The sequence below is a fragment of the Microtus pennsylvanicus genome, chromosome 10 (assembly GCF_037038515.1).
Source record: "Microtus pennsylvanicus isolate mMicPen1 chromosome 10, mMicPen1.hap1, whole genome shotgun sequence".
Lineage (NCBI taxonomy): Eukaryota > Metazoa > Chordata > Mammalia > Rodentia > Cricetidae > Microtus > Microtus pennsylvanicus.
In genome coordinates this window covers 28,297,174-28,320,220 of record NC_134588.1, presented here as the reverse complement: position 1 = coordinate 28,320,220, position 23,047 = coordinate 28,297,174, and the positions used below count along the sequence as shown (strand labels likewise).

Sequence of the window (23,047 nt, the reverse complement as noted above, 5' to 3'; positions counted from 1 at the left end):
TCTTGTCCAGCAGGCCAGGCTCTAGCCCAGCCACCTTTCCTCTTGCCCTGCCCCTGGGGCCAAGTGGATACCCAGTGATCATCAAATGGGCTGCTCCTGACAAGGCGGTGAGGAAACAGGAGCATCAGCCACAGCCTGCTCAGCTCCCAGTGGCAACTCACCCCTGTCTGAGGTGCAGTCCAGGTCAGCTCTAGGAGCTGAGGGCTCCTCCGCGGAGCCCACCCCTGGGCACCACTGAGCCTAGATGAGGGGGGTTTGTGACAGCAGCTCTGCCAGGGCAGGCGCCCGGCTCCTCGATTTCCTCAGTAATTACTTCATTTGCACCGAGCAGGAAGAATCCAACTCAATCATCCAGGCAGACGCACTAAATGTAATTATCTATGTAATGCGTCCTGCACCATAGCCTTCCTGTGAAAAAAGAAAAAGCAGCCGATCTGGGGGGAGGGAGGCCCCTTTGTCTCCAGCCCACGCAGCACGCCACCAGGATTAATTACACACGGCGCTAACACGTTTATCACCTCGTAGCCCGATGGGGAAACCAAGGGCTTTTAATAATTCATATCTGCGGCCCAGCACTCTGTGCGGTTGTGCGGAGACACAGAACCCTTTCTGCAAAGGAAAACTCGGTGTTTGTGCCGGTGCCGGAGCTGCTGTTGCCACCGCTCTGGAAGCACCGCCGCCCTGCCCCCCCCTCCCTCCGGCCGCCGGCCGAGACTCTGTGACAGGGGCCCACCCCTCTCTGCCAGCAGGATGGGCTCGACTCTTGCTCAAGCAAAACCGCAGCTGCCCAGAGGTGGAGGTTGTAGCTGGACAGTTGGAGGCACAGAATCCTCCCCACTTCCACAAGGCTCCGAGGCCCGGGGTTGGGGACTGAGCCGGCACCTGCAGTGCCCGCAGCCATCTGGACAAGGGCTCCAGCAGAGGCGTGCCAGCCAGGGCTCCGCCCACGCATGCTGAAGACCCGTGCCTGAGTGCGCCACTGGAAGATGCCAGATGGAGAGCGAGAGGTCTAGAGAGATTTGGGAAGAGCTGCCCAGTCCCGAAGGCCACCACCTCTTGGGACACTTACTGGAAGCCGTGTCCTTCTCTTCCTCCTTCACCCCCTATCCCCTCCTCCCATCATGCCCTGGCCCGCCTCTCCCTGCATCCAGGGTCTCCTGGCCAGATTGGCCTGCAGTCTCAAAGGGCATCTCCCAGTAGCTGCTTCTCCCTCCTCCTCTTTCCCCTTTCCTCACCCCTCCCCCTCCCTTGCCCATTGCTGGCCACTTCATCCCCAGACTCCTCACACAATAGCCCAGTCCCAGGGCTCTGAACAGCAGCTTGCTTTTCCTTTACCAGCACTGCCTGTCCCTTCACTCTTCATCACCCCCTGCCCACACACCCTTCAGCAGCTACCCAGTGAACCGCAGACGCCCCCTAAGAAACCAAGCGCCTCTGACCCCTCCCACTAAAGGAAAGCCTCCGCCGACCTGAACCTGACCTCTGAACCTTCCCACCTCTCTTTCCTATAAGACTAGAGGTAGGGTGGGGCTGGACCTTGGAGGTTGACAGCCCCCAAACTGCCCTCTCCCAGGGAAGCAATTCAAATGTCATCAATTCAGACGGTGTCGGCTCGTCTTGGGGCTTCTGAAGGGGGTGAGGTCACAGAAAGGCTATAATTAGCATTCTCACCCTCCATGATCCCCAAGTAAGGCTGCCAAGGCTGAGGATGAAGAAGGCAGTTCACTGCAGTGCATTCAACCCTGGCCTGAGCAGCCAACGCAGGCTGCCAGCCCTACCCCAGCCCAGCCTTCTTCCTTCCACCTCCTAGATCTGATGCACCTAAACGGACTCACCGGCTGGGCCTCGGAGGTGTGATCCCGCGCTGAGAGCGCTAAGTGCGATTCCGGAGGCACCCCTCCCCCAGCTTGGGCCAGCTGGGGTCCTCCTCCCCCGCCCCTGGGGACCCCTTCGAAAGAGCGGGGCACTGGATCTAATCTGCTCTAATCAGTCATTCTTCCCGCTAGCAGGTCCCTGGCTCCGGGGAGAGGATGCTGTTGTGGTTACTGCAGGATCCAGCACCTTTCCCAGGCAGAAGCAGCTGGGCATGCTCCATCGGCTCCCGTGGGGATTTCAGGACCACGTGACTCTCCCTCCCCAAGCTGTCACTTAGGATCAGGAGTAAATAGTCCCCGGAAAGGTTTAACTCCATCCACACCAGTGACAAGCTGCTAACCACCCTTGCAGCCCTCCCCGCAGAGAAGAAGGGGTTGGTGGGCACAGCCTTCTCCTCCCACAGCCAGGACAAGGCTGCCCCCCAGAGGGCATCTGGGCCTGCATATGGGTAAGCAGCATTTTCAGAATCTTCCCACGGGTGACTTGAAAAGCTAGAAATTTTCACCCGTGGGCTTGGCACTATGGTGGGGGCCTCATGCACTCGGCCTGCCTAGCAGTGGCCTTTCAGCTCTGTGACCGTCCCCATACAGAAGGAATATCGCGAGGTATTAGGAGGTCTTTACTGGGGTCCTGATACTTCCATACACTAGCACAACGAATTTAAAAGAAAAACATTAGAAGGGAGCTGGGATCCATCTATAAAGCACCAGGATCTCATCTTCAACCCAGACTAGCCTCTGGTGACCTTGGATGGGGATGCTAGCCACGCCCCAACACCTGTGTTCTGCAAAATTGATGGGCAGAGAGGCAGGAAGTGCTAAATAATGCTACAGCCCCACTTCTGCTGTAAACAGTCAACGGCCCCGCCCCCGTCTCGCTCCTCTTCGGTGCCTCAGCTTCCTTCCTTTCCCATCTTCCCTGGAAAGTAGATTCTCTATGTCGTGCAATGGAAGCAGTTCAAAACCAGGATCAGAAAGAGATGGGAGTGATTTTGCCCTTCACTTCCAGGGTTACGTCTCAGCTGCACCTTGGACCCAAAACTGGGGACCATACTACTGAGGTCACTTCTCAAGAAGTGGGGATTAAACGGCAAGTCCCTGCAAGGCCCCGCCCACATGATAATTCTGTCATCATTTGTTAACGGACTGTCTTGATTGAAAACATAAAAAACAGCCCGGGCTGCGGATGCTGGCTCAGTTGATTGAATGCTTGTCCAGGACCCAAGAAATAAGACCCTGTGTTCAAAACATGCACCCCATAAATATATGGTATAGGCTATCCTTGGCTACTTGATGAGTTCAAGGTCAGCCTGGGCTACGTGAAACCTTGTCCCAAAAGCGGGGGAAATGAACAAAGCAGAGAAAGAACCTCTCCCCCACTCAAGTCTGAGTGAGTCTCACACAAGGTGTGAGCGTCAAGATGTAAGCATCATTTTTGCCACCTGGAGTACTTTTCTAAAAAAACCACAAAAATAAAAAAAAACCTACTTTAGAAGGGACAAGAGAACACCTCCCTCCCAGCACCCAGGAAGAGAAGATTAGGGGGGTGGAGATACAGAGATGCTTCGATGGGGTAAAATCAGGAGCCGGCGAGGTACCTAAGGGACAATCCTTATCTCTGCCCGGAGCAGGTCAGCACACAACAGCCTAGCTGCTCTCTTGAGAGGGTTTCCCTCCCCTCCCCTCAGCTAGATAAGCTGCCAGGCTGGCCCTCAATGACTCAGGGAAAGCCTCTCAGCTAAAGGGGCAGGGAAGTTGTGAGTAAGGGCCCAGTGCCAGGCCCAGCTCACCTACCCAGCTCTCCAGGACTTGGCAAGCATGCCAGGTACAGGTGGGGCCGAGTTGGCTTCTAGGCAGCCAGAAACGAGGGGCGCTTGAGAAGTCTCTGGCCTTAAGAAGTCGATGGAGCAAAGCAGGGTTGGGAAAGAGACCCCAGTATGCAAGAGTGGAACGGAAGGGGACAAGGACCCCAGCCCATATGCCACACAATCCTCAGGCAAGAGGAGAGGGCAGCCAACAGACAGGCCTGCTGAGCGGGTTTCCTCTTTGGCAGACAGAGAACAAGAGTTCCAGACAAGACTCTGGTTCACCTAGAAGCCTGAGCCAGAAGGGTGGCTGCTTCTAAGGGATACAGAGGCTCCAGGGGGTATGAGAAGCCAAATGGATGACTGGGCTGGGCACAGTGCCTTCCTGCTGGGGAGCAAAATGGGAGATGTACAAGGGCTTATGGGGCTGGCAGGATGGAGGAAGTAGAGCTGAGAAAGCACGCATTCTTTGCCAAGTCTAAATCTTCCCTCTGTTAGCCCAGCTGAGAAGCAAACTGCTCCCGGGAAAGGCTGAGGAGGAAGCCTGAGAGAGGAGGATACCCCCCAAAAGAGAGCCTCTGTGGTCCTGCCTTCCTGCCCCAGGTCCAAGCTCACCTCACTCTCTCTTCACAACCCTCAAAGAGTGTCACCTCTCCCCAGTCCCCACATGGTCCTGGTGGTCACTAGACGGATGGACACCAGGGTTCCAGACTCAGCACCACCGCCGACTAACATAACACCTATGCACTAGGCGCTTGACTGCTGGGCCTCAGCTTTCCTCACCTGTAAGAGAGGGCTGCCTGCACCTCAGATCTGCTTGTCTGTCTCGTTCTTTCCTGTCCTGAGTGACACTTGCCTTTCTTGGGACAGAGCTGACAGGAACACTATACCAGAATTGCTGTTCTGGGGCCTCTCTCCTCCATCCTGTACAAAGGACAGTAGGACAGTTCTGGGTGGCTCCACCTTAGGGCCTAGAGTGTCCCCCCTGGAAACCCACAGGCTGGGCATCTGCACAGCCTCTAGGAAACTATCTGGGCTTCATCATCCGGCTCTTGAATCCCTGTGGGCAGAGCCCTGCCTTCTGCATGTCCGTCTCCCAGCAATCCCTGGAATGACCCGAGCAGCGCCTGGGTGCACCAGCCGTCCAAGCAGGTGTCCAGTTGCCCACCTGGCGCCTTCCTGCAGGAAGTATTCAGACCAGAATAGGAAGGAGTGCTAGGACTGGGCAGGGCTCCCTGGGTGGAGGAGAGGGAGCGGTAAAGGTTATCAGGGTGTGGTTCTATAAGCCACCTCTCTGCCTGCCGAGGCTCCTGCCCTGACAGCTTTAGGGGGAGCGGCACTCTGGGAGACAGAAGAGACCTGTTCAACAACAGGCTGCAGTGAAGGAAGCAGAGGACCACAGCCAGACATCCTATTGGCTAGGAATTGCTTTTATGCGGCATGTTCAGAAGTCCAGCAGACCCATAGGGACAAAACTGCAGTAAGGGAAGGTCAAGAAGACCCCCAGCTCCTGGCAAGTGATAACAGGGGGTTGCGACCCAGCAAATGCTTTTGAAGGCCTGGACTGTGGACCATGTGTGCTCTGCTGCCCTCCTGTGGATTAGTGTGGTAAGTGCACACAGGCCCACAATGAGTTCTAGCCACCCTCTCCCTATTAGCTTTTTGTCTTCTCACATCTCCTCCGTAATTGGCAAACGCCACTTTTAAAACCTCAGCACAGTGGAGCAATACATCAGTAGCACGTACCATGAGACCTGCCTCCCAAATACCATGAAGGGATGAGATTAATGAGATACAGTTATCATACTTGTTAAAAACCCAACCCAGAGAATGCCAGTATTTATTTGCTCCTTGAAATGCTAGGAGACGCATCTCATCAAACCGTCTGCACATCTGACTTTTTTTTAAAAAAAAAAAAAATACTTCTTGAGATCCATGTCTGGAGTCTTCATCGTTTCTGCTTTACCTCCCTACCAAATGTCAGAAGCCTTGGTGAGAAGTAACTGGTTCATAGAAGATACGGTGTTCGGGGGGTCAGTCATCCACTGGTGTGCTCATCCTGTGAGGGGCATGAAGCCCCAGGCACCGAGGATGCTGAGGGCAGCTGTGGTACCCGAGAGAACACAGCAATGATACTACCCGCAGCGACTCCTCACCGGCCGGTTTCTGTACACTGCCGGACAGCTCAGCTTTCCTATTACTGGCTAAAACAGAGACGGCAGAGCCTCCCTTACCAAACGGTTAAGTGAGGTAGTTAGTGTTGTAAAGCCCAGCGCTCTGAGAGAGGCTACTGCTGTCACAGGCTGTGGACAGTTTCATTATAATACATGGTAAGATAACAGTGTCTCTCTCCAGACTTCATAGGCATCCCTGGGTCACCCCGCCCCTTGAGGACTCTCATGGCTCTCGAGATGGTCCCAGAACAGCAGATCCCCTTCAGCTGGCAGCCTGGAGAAATCAAGTTGAGTGAGGAACTCTGGGGAAGGCCAGCAATCTGGATTTCCAAAACTTGAGTGCACGCCGGGGATGGAGAATGACAGAGGAAAGTGGGCATGTGTGGACATAAATAATTGGGATGCATGTGGGCTTCCCCACAGAGGAGAGAACACGGGAGGGATGAGGGGACTGCTCCTCACATAGAGGGAGCAACGTGCACAGGGTTTCCTGTACATGAGAAGAAGGCGTGTGAGGAGGGAACCCCAGAGACTTGGCATGGCTGGAGGAGAGTGACCAGGAAGCAGGACTCAGACGGACAGTGCTCAACCCAGTCAGGAAGCCCTGGACAGGCTAGAAGCAATGGTAATGTGAAAGGGTTTTAGTGGAGAATGATATGAACACCTTATACTGGGGAGGTGGGGGCACTCTTGCACACTCTGACCCGCGCACAAGAAGATCGATGGAGAAGCTACTAGAAAGGTCTAGGTAGGGATGACCTTGGGCTGCGGCCTCAGGGATGCTGGGAACTAAGCAGCTTAGGAGCCGGAATGAATCTATGGAAGGGGAGAGGAGGGAAGAGAAGGTGAGGCTCTCTGTCTGCCCATCAGAGGGATGCAGAGGAAACCATGCATGTTGGCACACACTGAATGGAGGGGCTCTGGAGAAAGCTACAGCCTGGTATCTGCAGCAGTAATTAATCGTGTTCTTATTTATAGCCCTTTTTTTTTCACCTACCCACCCATTTCAGTAAATACTGGGTTCCTACGGCGCAGCGGAAAGATACTAGGATAATGGAAAACAAACTGAGCAGACGTTCTCCTCAAAGATTACTCAGCAACAGAATTCCACCAAAAGGTAAACAAGCTGACGCGCGGTTTGGCGGTGCTGTGCCCGTCATGGGTTCTGGCCCACATATCATAAAAGAACCAGCTGACAAGTAGGAGTCAGATACCTGAGTATAGGAGGAAGAAAGGGCTCCAGGCTTAGGGAGCAGCACATGCGAAGGTCCTGTTTGGGGCTGATGTAAGGAAGGGGGGAGAGAAGGTCACAGAGGGGGACAGGTCATCCCATCTGAGGTGACAAGATTTTTCAGGTTCCTTTTTATTATTTTAAATTTTATATGTCTGTGTGTGGGTATGGGCCCAGGAGTGCAGGTGCACACAGAGGTTCCCTGGAGCTGGACTCACAGGCAGTTGTGAACCACCTGATGTGGGTGCTAGGAATTCATCTTGGGTCCTCTGGAAGGACAGCACATGCTCTTAACTGCTGAACCATCTCCAGCCTCCAGGTGGTAAATTTGAAGGATGGAAGAGATGAAACAAAGAGTAAACAAACCCAGCAACTGAACACTTACCAAAAATCATATTAAGGTGATGTTCGTAAGAATGAGAAATGCAGCTGGGGCGGTGGTGGCACCGCCTTTAATCCCAGTACTTGGGAGGCAGAGGCAGGTGGATCTCTGTGAGTTCAAGGCCAGCCTGGTCTAAAAGAGCTAGTTCCAGGACAGGCACCAAAGCTACAGAGAAACCCGTCTCAAAAAAACAAAACAAAACAAAAAGAATGAGAAATGCAGAAACCGTTTAAGTGAAGCAGTGAAGCAAGGACTGGGTGTGCCCTTACAGAGGGCTTAGCTGTGCAGTCACGGGACAACAAAGCAATTACCAAATAGATCACGTGCAAAAGGGCCTTTTTTGTTTTCTTTAAAAATATAGTTAACACTGAAGTGCAGGGTGGTGCACACCTTTAATCCCCGTGTTTGGGAGGCAGAGGCAGGTGGAACTCTGTGAGGTCAAGGCCAGACTGATCCAGGTAACAAGTTCCAGACCATTCAGGCTAAATAATGAGATCCTGTCTCAAAAAAGGTAGAGTGTGGGAAAGATGGCTCAGCAGTTAGGAGTACTGACTGATCTTCCAAAGGGCCCAGATTCGATTCCCAGCACCCACATGGTGGCTCACAGACATCTGTAACTCCAGTACTGGGGGATTCATCCTCTCCTGGGGGATGTGGCCTCTGGTAGCACTGCTCACATGTGGTTCACAGACACACATGCAAGCAAAACACCCATGTACATAAAGTAAATAAGTAATATATATCTGGTTAATAATCAAGTTGATATCTATACTGGCTGGTTCTGAGGCAGGGACTGAAAAAAAAAGAGGACACCTAGTTGTCCTTAGGAGTGAACATTTTTTAACTGCTTCTGTTGTTGTTGTTGTTGTTGTTGTTAGGAGGAGGAGGAGTTCTGGACCTCACAAATGCTAAACTATTGTCCACTACTGAGCTGTATCTCCAGCATGTTTTCCCCTAAGTCTCCCTAAGTTACCCGGGTTGGCCTGGAGTTTAGTATGTAACCTAGGTGGGCCTTTAATTTGGGATCCACCTGCCTGTCTCCTGAATAACCAAGATTATAGGCCAGCAGGCCCGGGTGAGGATTTCAAACAAAGGAGGGCTTCCTCTCTAGAAGGCACCTTCCTCTCTGAAGGTATGGCTATCTCTGGCAGAGACAGCGACCCAGCACAAGGGCAGTGGGCATTGGGACTCTTTGGCGGCTACAGAATATAGGGGTGGTTCAGATAGGAAGTCGTGGACACAGGCTCGGGCACGGAGAGTTTCACTTCTGGCAGGAAGCTAGCACTGAGCTTTCTGGGAGATGGAGAGAGACAGACAGACAGTAACAGACACTGAGTTCCAGCAGAAGGAAATGAGTCCAAGTGTGTGGTTGTAGACCTCCAAAGCCAGAAGTCGCATCCTCTGCCTGCAGGCCAGGAGCTTCCCAGGGCCTATGCTCAGCCACCCCAGAGTCAAGACTCATGGCTCACACGACCTCCCCAATCCCTTAGAAGAAAGAGAACACCCCACATCTCAAGGGCCACAGAGGCCCCATCCAGGAGAACAAAAGCAGCTGAGCGTAGCCTTGCCATTGCTAGCCTGTTTCCTCCCAAGAACCCGTCCCCTAACATTCCACACCCCACTTCACATCTCAGCGCCCCATCTCTTTCCCCTCAAACCCTTGCCAGACCGTCTATGACAGCCTCTCCCACACCTGGGATGAGTCAGTCACTCAGCTGGTGCAGCCCAGCCCAGCACTCTGTGGACCCTACCCTAGAAACCTTTCCGTGACTGACACCAGTCACACTCAGGCCCAATGACACATGCTCTTATCTCTCAGGTGCTTCTCAGTGCCTCTGGGCCACCCACAGACCCAGTGGCCATACCTAAGGTGACAGACCAGATCCCTTAGCCACTTGCCCTCCCTAGGAGGCATCTTTGACTAGGGCAAAAGCCAGACCAAAGGTGAGGTAAAAAAAGCAAATGATCTACTTACTTGATGAAGTATACAGCTCCTTCCGGGGTTGAATCCGTCTCCCAGCCTTTAGGCAAACCTGCAAGGAAGCAAAACCACAGACTGAGAAGCCCTGGAAGCAGGTACTCATCTCTCTTCTACCCGGGATCCTGGGGCCTGGAATGGCGGGAAAACTCCAGTGGAAGCCACAGTGTCCGAGCAGTCAGTCACTACAGCTTTTGGGACTTCTTCTGCCCGCTATTTCTAGTTTTCATCTAATTATAGCCAATTATATCTAATTATATCCAAGCCTTCATCAATGGGAAGAGAGACGACTGTAGATAGAGGGGTCCTCTGGCAATGAGCCCATCAAAGGTAACAGATGAACCACTGTGTGATGGTATTTACTGTTTACACCACTAACCTCTGAGCATCTGCACCGGACCAGGTCCAGAGCCAGACATAGAGGGAACCCACAGATGCCTGTCCTGTAAGGTCCACAGGGTCCTCTGACCTCCTCACAGAGGTCAAAGCTGGGGGGTCAAGGGTGTGTGGCTCACCCAGGACTCAAAGGTCCTTAACACCCAAAATCTAATTAGGACATAAGTCTCTGAATCCCAGGCCAGCGTTAAGACCTCCAAACTGCTGCTTTACGCAGGCGCTGAGGACCTGGAAACAGATCCCAGAAAACACAGATGGGCTTTGAATTTCAATGGCATCTCAGAGAAAAAGTATCCACAGAGAAGCTCCAAGACATCAACGGCAGAATCTCGGAGTGACAAAGGTTGAATCACTGAGGAAGCTGACCTTAACCAGGAAGCACTATAGATACCATATCCAGAGAGTCCTGGTAAGTCCCAACTCAACCTGCTATCATAGGGTCACTACTGCTGCAATGAAGCACCATGACCAAAGCTCCTTGGGAGGAAAGGGGTTATTCAGCTTACAAGTCCAACTCATTGTTCATCATCAAAGGAAGTGGGAGCAGGAACTCAGACAGAGCAGGAACCTGGAGGCAGGAGCTGATGCAGAGGTCATGGAGAGGTCTGCTTACTGCCTTACTCATCATGACCTTCTTATAGAACCCAGGGCCACCAGCCCAGGGTTGGCACCTCCCACAATGGGCTCAGCCCTCTGGTATCAATCACTCACTAATTAAGAAAATGCCCCTGGGGCTGGAGAGATGGCTCAGCGGTTAAGAGCACTGGCTGCTCTTCCTGAGGACCTGAGTTTGATTCCCAGCACCCACATGGTGGCTCACAACTGCCTATAACTCCAGTTCCAGAGAATCCGACACCTTCACACAGACACGCATACAGACAAACACCAATGTACATAGAATAAATAAATCTAAAAGAAAAAACAAAGAAAAGAAAATGTTCTAAAAGGTGGCGCACGCCTTTAATCCCAGCACTTGTGAGGCTGAGGCAGGCGGATCTCTGTGAGTTCAAGGCCAGCCTGGTCTACAGAGCGAGTGCCAGGACAGGCTCCAAAACTACAGAGAAACCCTGTCTCAAAAAAAAAAAAAAAAGAAACAAACAAACAAAAAAAAAAGAAAGAAAGAAAATACCCTACACTTGCCTGCAGTCCGATCTTTCAGAAACATTTTCATAACTGAGCTCCCTCCTCTCTGATGACTCTAGCTTGAGTCAAGTTGACATAAGACTAGCCAGTACACCTGCTCACTCCACCAAAATAAACGTAGTAGCCAGGTCCCACCTTCCCAGCACAGAGAGTCCCCCACCCCATGGGAAAGAGCCAGGGCTGGTGGAGACCACTCCTCCTACAGGGAGCAGGAGCCCCCTGGCTGACATGTCGGGAAATGGGAGCGGATTCCTTTGGCACTCATTGCTTCTCTTGGTCGGTCCAAACACCTGCCTTGGAGGTTACAAGACACAGCCAGCCACACACTGGTAGTCTGAGTATCCCATCATCTTGCCGCCGCTTTGGGTCGCACGTGCAAAGAGCCGAGCCCGAGCTCGGGAGAGTGGCTGGTCCATCTTTGACCCATCATTGTAGTCACTCATATTTATGAAGATCCTGTGCGTCCATCATTGCTGCTGTTTCAGCAGAACAAGACAGTGGGGCTCAGCTCTGGTTCCCCCAGGAACTGGCGCAGAGGAAAACCACACGATCTCAGCAGCCAGCACTCAATGGAGTAGCTCTTCTCAGACATGAGCGCCACCTCTACTGCTATATCTAACATATGGTGTACTGGGTGTCAGACCAAGAGGGAAACTGAGGCCCAGAGAGGTTAATCGGCTTGCTTGAGGCCACACAGGAAGTGTCTGTGCTGGGATGTGAGTGCTAGTTTGCCTTCTCCAAAGCCTACACTCTTGCCTCTGTGTGGCTCCATAAATGCTGCTTGTTCCCCTCTGTCCCCGTGGGAGGACGCTCCCATTCAGAAGGGTGTGGGCTGGCAGCCTCCCCAAGTAGAGGGATCCCCATTGGGTCAGAATCATAAATAATCCTGCCACTGTGATGTGCTGGGAAAGAGGCCAGGGTGGTTTCTGTCCTCTGCCTTTTCTAGCAACTTCCCTCCACACTGCCCTCTCTGCCTGGGCAACACCAAGAGCGCTTATGTTCCTGTCCAGGCGGAGTGCCCGCTCGGGCAGCTGCCCTCCCAGCAAGCTTCAGGGGCATCTTAACTCCTTCCCAGCCTTGGATAACCAGTCAGCTGCAACCAACGTGGAAAGAATTGTCCCCCGGGCTCTTCAGAACCTTCTAAGTCCTACCTAGGGCAATACTGTTCTCAACTGGAGCAGCTGAGGCCCTGCACCAGCACAACCAGCCGCGACATGGTGGCAGGGGGCCTCACTGCACTTGAGTTGGAGATGGGACAGTGGGAACACCTGCTCCCCCAGACATCTCTTGTGGTGCCAGCCTTTTTGCATGGCACTGCTACCATCTTGTGAGGTTCACAATCCTCTCCCACTTACACAGATGCAGAAACAAAGCCCCAGAGGAGCCAAGCAACGGCAAGGAGAGCTAACTGCCACTGGAACTAGGTCTCTGCACCTCAGAACTTGCGTCTCGCCAGGACCCCACATCACTTGTTAGCCAGGTGGCCTTGAGCCAAGCACTTCCTCTCTGACCTTCATTTTCCTCCCCTAAAATGCAAGAGTTGAGCTCCGTGGTCCCTGAAGCCTCCTTCAGCTCTGATTCCAGCCCAGATCTAAACGAAGTAAGCTCCAGGACAGTCAAATCCTTAATCCAGCGAGTCCAAAAGTTGACTTGTGCCCTGTGAGTGACTGAGGCTGGTGTCTGGCCACGTACAGGTTAGAAAGGGCTAGGAGACATTCCTACAATACTGCTTATGCCCCCTCTCCCTCAAGGCCTCTCGGGGAAGGCCTTTCGCTAGCTTGCAGTCCTCCAAGCCTTCTGAGTCCCTGGACCACTTCCCCTGTAACCTCAACTGAAATATTTCTCTGTCTGTTTCTTGTGTGTCGTTGGCCTGTACACATCCACCTTTCTCACCAGCCTAGGAGATGTAAGAGGGCAGGAAGGAGATCAATGTTAGCCTTGGCCTCTTTCTCCCCAGCTGAAGGAGTTCCACCAGCCACCCAGGGCTATTTGCATTTAAATTGATTAAAATTACTTCCAGTCCACTGTCGGCCGACCATTCCCACTGCTCTGTAGCACAGGAGGCTGAGGGCGGCAGAATTAAGCAACACAGGTGGAAAACAGCCCAACTTAGCATTCAGCGCAGGGGCCGGGGCCCAGGATAGAGGCAGCCTTTAGGTTGATCTGCCCTCTAAGATCTGAAGAAATGTACCCCTTAGAGGTGCTCTGCGCTACTCCCCAGGGGTCGTCTGGAGCCTAGGATGAGTCTACCCACGGCAAAGGAGGAGTTAAAGCAGGTCTGGGGGCAAGGGCTCCTATGTCCACCTCCTCATTAACTGCAGAGGCTACAAGGGCAGGTGACTCCTTACCTGGGCTGGAGCAGTAGCCACTCTGGATGGGTGAATGCGTACCGGGGTGCACCCAGCTGGTTGACTTCTCCTCATCACTACGGAAGAACCGATGAGACAGGGTCAGGTTCACACATGGCTTCCTGGATCAGAACTCTCACCTCCTGAGACGCCCACGCCCACCCTGCTATGCCATGCGTTTGTATTCACATCTGCAAAACCAACCCTGAAGCTTCAGAGGTGAGCGACATTGAATCCCTGGCTGTGAAGGCTCCACTAATCCAGCAGGAACACAGACACCTTTAGATGATGCTGACACATGCTGATACAGACATACCATGACGTGGACACACCATGAACGCGAACACACCATGAATTTGGACACACAATGAATGCAGACACACTGTAAATGCAGACACACCATGAACAAAGACACACTATGAATGAAGACACACAGTGAATGCAGATACACCGTGACGCAGACACACCGTGAACAAAGACACACCGTGAATGAAGACACACAGTGAATGCAGATACACCGTGACGCAGACACACTGTGACGCAGACACATCATGATGCAACAGGAGACAGACTCTGTAGGCTGCAGGTGCAGAGTTACCACAATGGACAGAATGCCCTGGCCCTGGCCCAATTCACTGAAGAGGACACTTCAGAGAGACTGTGAGGACCTCTAACAAGCAGTCCCTCAGGTGGCTGAGCGGGGGTCACTGTGAAGAGTCCTGCATGCCGCAGCGCTGTACCTTGTCGGTCACAGCATTCCCTCCATGTGAAAGTCTGACAGAAGGTTGGGTGTGGTGGCACACGTCTTTAACCTCAGCACTCGGGAGCAGAGCAGACAGTCTCTGAGTTGGGACCCAGCATGATCTACATATCAAGTTCTATGTCACTGGAGAGGTGGCTCAGCAGTTAAGAGCACTGGCTGCCCTTTCAGAAGACCTGAGTTCAATTCCCAGCATGCACATGGCAGCTCACAACTGTAACTCCAGTTCCAGGGGATCTGACACCTCCAAACAGACGCAGATGCGAGCAGAACACCAATCCACAGAAAATAAGAATAAGTTCCGGTCAGCCAGAGCTACACAGCATTTTGAAATGCTATTTCAAAAACAATAAAAAAGGATTGAAAACAAATCCATAGTAGAGAGCTTGTCTTGCACACACAAGGCCCTGGGTTCCAACCCCAATATTAAAAACAAAAATAAAATAAATTGATAGGTTGTGAATCTGAGGTTCAGAGAAGCTATGGAACCTGCCCAGGTCACACCAGAAAGTGACAGAGCCAGGATTCAGACCTGCCCACTCCCCAGTTCCAATGTGTTTCTGATATCTTACACCCAGTGAAGTGGGCTCCCCAACACCACCTATCTGAGGACAAAGGAGCTCATAGATTTTCTTCAATCCCACCACCCAAGGGCCACTAATTCTCCCAGATGTGTCCCAACATGAAGCTCCATTTCAGGATGGAGAAGGGGAGAGGGGCACTTCCAGATGGCCCAGGCTCTGGAGTGGAGCTTGAGACAAGATCCATCAGTGTCTGGGGAATAAATGACACGCATAAGCTCCACAAAGAAAGAGTCTCCTCGACTTTTATTGTAGTAAGACTTACGAGAAACTGCACTCATGTATAAATTAATGTTCTGATAAATCTGAAGAACACCTTGAAAGCTGCCACCAAGTCAAGATAATGAACCCCCAGCTCTTTGTGCCCCCTGGTACTTCCCTATCTCCCATCCTCCCAGCCCTGTCTACCATCCTAGGTCTTCCCGAGCCACACCCATCTGCTTTGTACTAACATTCATGAGTTTCTAGTTTACACAGAAGGAATCGCACAAGCCAAACTTGTCTATCTTAACTTCCTTCCACACTGTGGTGTTAGTGACTCACGAATGGCCCTTAGCAGCGAGCGGTTCATGAAGGCTGCACCAGCGTCCATCCACTCCGGTGTGATGGACATACAAGTTTTCTCAGCTCAGGTCAAAGCTGCAGTGAACATCTGTGGGCCGTGAGGGAACGTGTGCCCTTTGCCTTTTTCTTTTGACGTCATTAATTTGTTTTGTTTTGTTTTTCGAGGCAGGATTTTTCTATGTAACAACCCTGTCTGTCCTGAAACTTGCTTCTTAGACCAGGCTAGCCTCAAACTCACAGAGATCCTCCTGCCTCTGCCTCCCAAGTACTGGGATTAAAGGCGTGTACCACCATACCATCGAGTTCATTAATTTTTCTCTGAAGCTGGACACCTGATGTTCAGAGAGACTTTCCAACCAACTCACCCCTCTGTCAAGCAGAGAAGAAACAAAGTCACAATTCTAGTGACCTCTTTCACTCTGGAGCCATTGGGAACTGTAGGAGGTGGCCTCTAACAGTAGGGCCTTGGGTCTGGGTTTGGTGCTGGCTAGAAGCCAGAGAGGAAGGCCAGGACTACAAAAGACTGGAGGGAGCCAGTGTCCCCAGCCTATTATGCTCCCAGGACCCTCCCCTCCTCTCACACAGTTGCTCTTCCCCAGACTTCCCCTCCATCTCCACCTCAGCTGGATGCTAGGGATAGCCCCATCACAAGATGGCTTCTCCACCACAGCCTTTAGCTCCTCTGTTTATCCCTCTCCTTGTCAGCCTGGTCCAGAGTAAGGCGGCTAGGTGATGCCTGGCCTTAGCACTGATGGGGAAGCTAGCCCACTGGGCTCGAATCCAATCTCCAGGTAGAACTATGTCCTTCATCCCGGTTATCAGTGAATAGCCACTCTAGTTCTAGGGCCTCCCCCACCGGCCTTGAGTCCCAGCCTGCCTCTCCTACACACCCTATGACACTGCCCTCTCTACAGCCCGTAATTGAAGAAAAAGTCCAAGCCATCAGGTTCCCAGAATATCTACTCTACCTGCAAGCATACGCAGTTCCTCACCTGTCTTTCCTTCTTGTCTCTACACTGGAGAAGTGAGCCCTCTCTCCTCTGAGGCTAACACTTTTGCCCATCTTTCTTTTATAGCCCCTTATCTACTGAGAGTCCAGCCTGAATCATGAAGGGCATCTACCTGTGGCATGCAGCCCCTTCCCCATGCTACTGTCTGTGTCTCATATGGACACAATTCCCCATCTCTCTCTCAGTGACACCCACCTCCCTGCCAACTTCCTACTCTCCTTCTTAATCCAGCATCCCTCCTGGAAGCAAGGCTCTCCTGCTTTCCCTGCTTGCTGGCATCCTCCTCACCAATCCCCATTATTCTAGTCTCTGTTCCCAGCCTCCCCTGAAACCACTTTCTGCTAAGGACAGCCCTCCCACACTCCTAAGACCAGTAGCCGCTTCCTAACTTCTGCTCTTTGGGCTTGTCTACTGTATTGACCACTACTGCTGCCTCCTTCCTAATTCCTTCTCTCTTCTCCAATCCTGGTGCTGCTCACCTCTGACCCCCTTGGTCTCATTCCCAGGCTGGCCTGTCTTTCCCTCTTCTCTCTTTAAATACTGATGTCACCTGGCTGTCTTTCTGTCCCCTCACACTCTGGGAGGTCCCACCTCTTCACACCTCTTCAGAACCACTCCTAGAAGACCCTCTTTAGCCCAGCCTGCTCTCAAACGCCAGATAACGTAGCCAGCTGCTACTCAACCCTACGGATGGCGCACAGGGACCTCAAGTTCAACACTTCCCCATTGAACTTATGCTTCCCTCCAACACACACACACACACACACACACACACACACACACGAGCTGGGCTCCCCTTCTAGTCTTGATCTCCATCAGACACTGTGAGGTGCCTCTTCCCTTGCCCACATTCAGCCACGGGGACACTCTTAATCCTCTCCCGAGAGATGTTCCTCCTCTCTCACCTTTTCATCCCCATCCTCTCTGCTTCAGATCAGGCCCGAGCAGCTGTCTCAGACTTCCAGCTTTCAAAGCGGCTTCCTAACCGTGCTCTATTCTGGAACACTCTCCACCCACCCCCACACACACATCCCCCAGCCTTCATGGCTGCTAGAGGGAGCCTTCTGGATGCAGATCCTACAGTGTCAAGCCCTGGGGTAAAGCCGCCTAAGACTTTCTGCCTCTTGCAGGACAGAGTCCTAACCCTTTGTCTGACAGACTGGGCCTTGCCCATGCTGCCCATTCCTGCTTCTCGGTCTTATTTTCTCTGCAACCCCGAAGCTTCCCCTCCATCTCCACTGTAACCCAAGAAAGTTGTAGGTCCCTTTGCCTCAAGCCCACTCTGCCTTTCTTGCAGGACTGCCCACTGTCCAAGGCCATTATACCTGTCCTTTCCCCTAGGGCATCAGTCCAGCACTTATTCCTGGGACCGCCTCCCCAGTCTCCCTTCAGGGTCCTAGTTCTCCCCCTGGGTCCATAGGCAGCAGCCCACAAGTAAATGCCTCCCGGGATTTATCATGTTCTCCCTTGCTTTCTCCCCATCGCCTTAAAGGCAAGGCATGTCACGTATTGCTTTTATTTTTGTGTTGCTGGGAAAAGGGAATGCTCCGTATGAGAGTGTAGGATGAAAGGGAAGGGAAGGAGGACACCGGGAAGCAAAGTCGGTCACCACACCAGGAGCTCTTGGGAATTCAGACCATCAGACTGTCTCTGCTCAGAACTGGAACGGGGGTGGGGGTGGGGTAAGTGGAGGTGGAGTTTGTGGGGGCCAGACAACTCAGGGATCAGTCTTGTTTGTTTGTTTGTTTGTTTGTTTGTTTGTTTTTGAGACAGAGTCTTGCTATGCCCCCTTGGCTGGCCTAGAACTCAGAGACCCCCTTGCCTCTGCCACCAGAGTGCTGAGATTGAAAGTGCGCGCCAACACGCCCAGCCTGGAGCGCGTCTTTTCAGTGAGCTCACTGGTTGATTTCTTACTTTAATTTTTTTTTTTGAGGTAGAGGCCCAGCTTGCTCTCAAACTCTTAGGTCAAGTGATCCCCCCTGCCTCAGCCTCCATAGTAGCTAGGACCACAAGCACACTTCACCACACTTAATCTAGATGATTCTTAGAGATTTTGAAGGCTCAAGGCACTGTGGGAAGTGACTCTCTTTTTTAATCCCGGAGTTCTGTTATTTAGGATCCTAACCCAGGGGCCAAGAACTTCAGTGAAGTTACTGCTAAGATAACACAATTCAGCATCAATTATGATAGATATGGTGATAATGACAGAAGAAAGTGCTAAGCAGGTATGGAAACAGAAACCCCAAACAGCAACCATGGATAGGACAAGCCCCTGCCAAAGAGAAAGTGGGCTCAGGCTGGTGCTGGGCCGTGTCTGACAAGTGGTCCTGCTGGTCCTGTCTCAGATTCTTTGCCTCTCTCCAGACCTTAAGTCCTGTGGTAACAACGCAGGGCTGCCCCCAGGTCCTCTTCAGCTCTAATGTTCTCTTCTTGAGGAAGAGGAAGCTTGTCAAGTGTGGGAAGAGTCCAAACTGCTGTGCTATATACACTTGCTATATCATTGGGAGATTTCTTTCCTGGCAAAGAATATCTATAAGAGAAGGCAGCCAAAAAGGGGCCAAACAGGGCCACTTTGCTATAATGAGATTATGCCACAGCCATTTGGTTTATGAAATTAATAGAACGGTGCTAATTTATCACTGAGAGCAGCAAAGAATGCTCCAAGCAAGCCCAGGGCTTCTCCTGACTCCTGACTATAGACCCAGGGAAGCAGCAGGCAGGGGGAGGAGCTGCCATGCTGAAGACTGGAGTCTTGCAGTGAGCAGGTGGTAGAGGCAGGGGCTCCTAATAACGTTGTCTTTTTGCTTAAGTCTGGAGGAAAGAAGTCGCCTGGTCTCTTTTTAGTGTAAGAGCTGAAGGAACTAGTTGCTGCGGGGTGCGGCAGTCGGAGGGGGGGGGGAGGCTCAAGGCCGCCTCGCCTGCCCTGCCTCTCTGGCTCAGGGAAGGAAGCCTGTGAGCCTTAGCTGGACTTTGACCCATTGAGGAAAAGGCGGGAGTCATATTCAAACAGGTATCTCGATAAACTTATTAGTCAACCAACCCCCTCCCCCCACCCCCCACCAATAACCTGACCCCCAGCTCTGCCACCTTTCAAGTCGGACAACTTTAAAGAAAAAGTGGAAAGGGGGGAGGCGAGAAAGAGCACTACATACTTGATGAAAAAGATTCTCCCGCCGCGGTCCACTCCGTAGGTCCATCGGCCTGGCAGGTCCAGCCAGTCGATCTCATCGGCCATCTCGTGTCCCCGCAGCCCCTCTGGCTCTCCGCGCCCGCCCCCCGCGCCAGGCTGGCGCCCCCACTTTCTGCGCCTCCTAGAGGCGGCGATGGGGGAGGGGGTCCGGTGTGGTCCGGGCGCACCTCCCGGTCCCCGCGCGGTGACTCCGGCCTCCCGCGGAAGGCGAGCTGGCCGCCAGCCGGGGACGGGCGGGCACTTAACCCTGGCGGGGCCCGGCCCCAGACACCTCCTGCCTCCTCTGCGCCCTGGAGCTCCGCTTCGGACCGGCTCCTGAAGTTCAGTGCTGGGCAATTAGCGTGGTGAGTAATTAGGAGGCTCCTGCTGCCGCGGCTGCTAACGGGCAGCGCCGGCCTCCGTCCGTTCCCGCCAGCCGGCGCGGCAGGGAGAGGCTCCCCCGGAGCCCGCAGGTTGCGCCGAGGTGCGCCCGGGCTCGCCGCTCCTGCACTTGAACTGCGGGGCCAGAGGCGGGGCCTGGCTGCGCCGCCGAGGACACTTCACAGCCCCGGGATGCGCCCGCGGCCCCGCGCGGCCAGGGAAGCAGGCGCCGAGAGCGAGCCTCGAGTCACGCACCGCGCGGAAAGGGGGAAGTGATAACACCACTTCGGTTGGTGGGAGGTTAGTGCAGGAACAAAGGTCGAACGCGGGAAGGGTGGCGCGGCCCGGGATCTAGGAGGCCCTTCCAGCCAAGGTGCCTAATCTAACTAGTCCAACTAGTCCTCACCTTTCCTGCCTGCCACTTTCTCCAAGAAGCCTGCCATGACTGCAGAGGTTTCTCAAACTCCGACTGCCTTGAGGTCCCTCCAACTCATTTTTCCCACCATACACCAGAAAAGAAAAAGAAAAAGGAGACAATGAAAGTAAAGGGATATGGATGTGTGAACCAAATTCAGGTTTCCAACATTCCAAGCTGGCGAATAAAATACAATGCTGTGGGAGCCCTTAGTTCTTCTGCCTGGGGGGGGGGTAGGCGTGGGGGGCAATGTCAGAAATCATCCAGCTTTCCGACCTACTCAAAACCTGCTCCAGGGACTCCGATTCAGTGCCCACTGTTCCAATCACATTCCAGACCCAAGGGATTACTAGTTAGAGGCTCGGTGAAATGTTTGCCTTTAAATGAAGAGATGTGTGGGATGACAGGTGACAGGTTGAGCAGACACCGTGATCTGAGAGATTTGATCCCCATTCCATTCAGGGAGGTGAGTAAGTGCCACTTCCTCCTGGAGACGGTGGAGGACTCCACCCCAGGTTTATACGGCCATTCTCTGCATGTGCCTCATGAACAGGCTGTAGTGGTGTTCATCACAGTGCAGTGCAAAGACTGGCTTACTCATCCGTCTCCTTGACTAGGCTGTGCACAGCCCAAAGGGAGGTCCCCCTCTTACTTAACTTTAGAGTCACAGCACTTGGTTGGGGCCAGCGGCTGGGTAGTGCATGGGCGCTGCCTGGTACCTTCGTGTCTGGGGACTGTTCTTAATTCTAATCATAATCCTGTGCTTTTGAATGGAATTTCCACAGTAAATAAAACACTAAGTGACAGTAAGTTGTGTCCATGGAGATCTTTCTGGAAAACAGAACAGTCAGGGACCCTTCTAGTACCTGAGCTGCCTAACCAGCAAAACCAGCTGACAGACGGTGAACTTCCAAAACACCTCTGGGGCCATCTGGGCCCATCCTCCTGTCTTAAATTTGGGAAACTGAGGCAGAAAGAGGGGGAGGGCTGGTCGCAACAAGGTGGTGGCTAAGAAGGGCCTGCCCACTAGTGTCGCAGACCTGAGCTCTTTCCATTACATCACTCTGCCTCCAGCAGCAGAAAGGAACCGTGCCAGCGTTCACAGGCTGGCTCTGACTGCCAGGTCTATGTCAAGTTCGTTTTCCAGGTGAGTAAAGGAGCAGAAACAGCAACATCCAGCTCGCTTGCCTTAGAGCCTGTGTACATCTAACAGGAAAAGCTTCATTTGGTGGCAAACTTGGCCATGTCTAAGAAGCAGAGACAATGTAGGTGTCCCTTAGTCCCTGGCCTGGGGAAGGCAGCAGTCAGGGAACTGACTTCTTCCTGGGCCTGTGAAACACCTGTAAGACTCATCGTGTTGATAAAGCACAGCCACCTGCCCAGCCCGCGATATCCAAGGATCTAAACTGCCAGGAATCCTGCCAAGATGCTTTAAGGGAAAATACCAGCAACCAGCACACTCCCTGTCCGACCTGAGCAACCAGTAGGGGCAGCTGCCTGGGCTGCACGTGGGTGGAAGTGGAAATGGGGACAAAATGAGATGGATTTGAAACATGTGGAGCCCCACTGTCTTCCCTGAGGAGAGGAGCCTCATGCTGGCCTCCTCATAAGACTGTTTGCCCATTCCCCCCTCTGTGTGTGTGTGTGTGTGTACAAAGCGATCCTGTACAGAGGCCAGAAGAGGAACTTAGGTGTCTTGTTTTATGGCCACCTCTGCCTTATTCCCTTGGGACAGGATCTTTGACTAAACAGGTTCTCTCATTGACCCTGGGGGTTGGCCCGATGGAGGAGTAATCCTCCTGTCTCCACCTCCTATCTCCACCTCCTGCTAGGTACAAATGGGTGCCCAGTCATAGCAGGCTTTTTTTTTTTACTTTTTTTTTTAAAGATTATTTATTATGTATACCTGCGTGCCAGAAGAGGGCGCCATATCTCATTACAGATGGTTGTGAGCCACCATGTGGTTGCTGGAAATTGAACTCAGAACCTCTGGAAGAGCAGCCAGTGCTCTTAACCACTGCGCCATCTCTCCAGCCCCAGCAGGCTTTTTTTTAAAAAACTTTATTTAACCTTATTTCATGTACATTGGTATAATGATGTCAGATTCTCTGGAACTGGAGTTACAGACAGCTGCGAGCTGCCACGTGGGTGCTGGGAATTGAACCTGGGTCCTCTGGAGGAGCAGTCAGTGCTCTTAACCACTGAGCCATCCCACCAGCCCCATAGCAGGCTTTTATGTGGGTGCTAGGAGTTTGGACTCCTTATATTTGCACAGCAAAGGCGCTTACATGCTTGTCCCCAGATAGTGTCTTGTTTAGTCTGTAACCTAGCCTGCAGTTCCTAGGAACACTCAGATAAGAAAAAGCCAGTGGCTGATATTTCAATTTTTCCTTGTCTGAAATGTAAAGTCAAGTCTGAAAGTCTTTTTCTAACTGTAGTATGTTGTCAGTAATTTGTTGTTGTTTTTGGTTTTTTGTTTTTCAAGACAGGGCTTCTTTGTAGCTTTGGAGCCTGGCCTGAAACTCACTCTGTAGGCCAGGCTGGCCTCGAACTCGCAGAGCTCCACCTGTCTCTGCCTCCCAAGTGCTGGGATTAAAGGCGTGCGCCACCACTGCCTGGTCAGTAATGTTATTTATTTTGCAGTACTGGGGAATGGAACCTGGGTCCGTGAGTATTCCGTAAGTGCTCTGCCTCTGAGCCACACCCTCAGCCTACCTTCTAATAGTTTATCAACTATGGTTAATATTGAAATGTTAGGAAAAGAATAAAAAGCCGAACCAAAATATTTCTTGGCTAGACAATTACCTGGAAGAGAGAGGGAAGGTTGATAGAGCTA

General features: G+C 52.5%; 1 protein-coding gene across 18 annotated transcripts in view; it reads right to left on the bottom strand.

Annotated features, from left to right (window-relative positions):
• Positions 1 to 19,592, bottom strand: part of Plekha6 (pleckstrin homology domain containing A6) — a 144,057-nt gene extending 124,465 nt beyond the window's left edge. For 7 of the 18 annotated variants that reach the window (XM_075987941.1, XM_075987952.1, XM_075987948.1 and 4 more), the window contains exons 1-3: positions 19,399 to 19,587; positions 13,332 to 13,408; positions 9,442 to 9,499 (exon numbers count right to left, since the gene is read on the bottom strand). In XM_075987941.1, coding sequence (XP_075844056.1) covers positions 9,442 to 9,499; positions 13,332 to 13,408; positions 19,399 to 19,481 — 218 coding nt within the window. In that variant the 5' untranslated portion in view covers positions 19,482 to 19,587. Of the gene's footprint in view, positions 1 to 1,835; positions 2,090 to 9,441; positions 9,500 to 13,331; positions 13,409 to 19,398 lie in introns of those variants that run through there. The other 11 variants (XM_075987950.1, XM_075987953.1, XM_075987954.1 and 8 more) reach the window with 5 other exon arrangements.
• Positions 19,593 to 23,047: the final 3,455 nt, after the last annotated feature.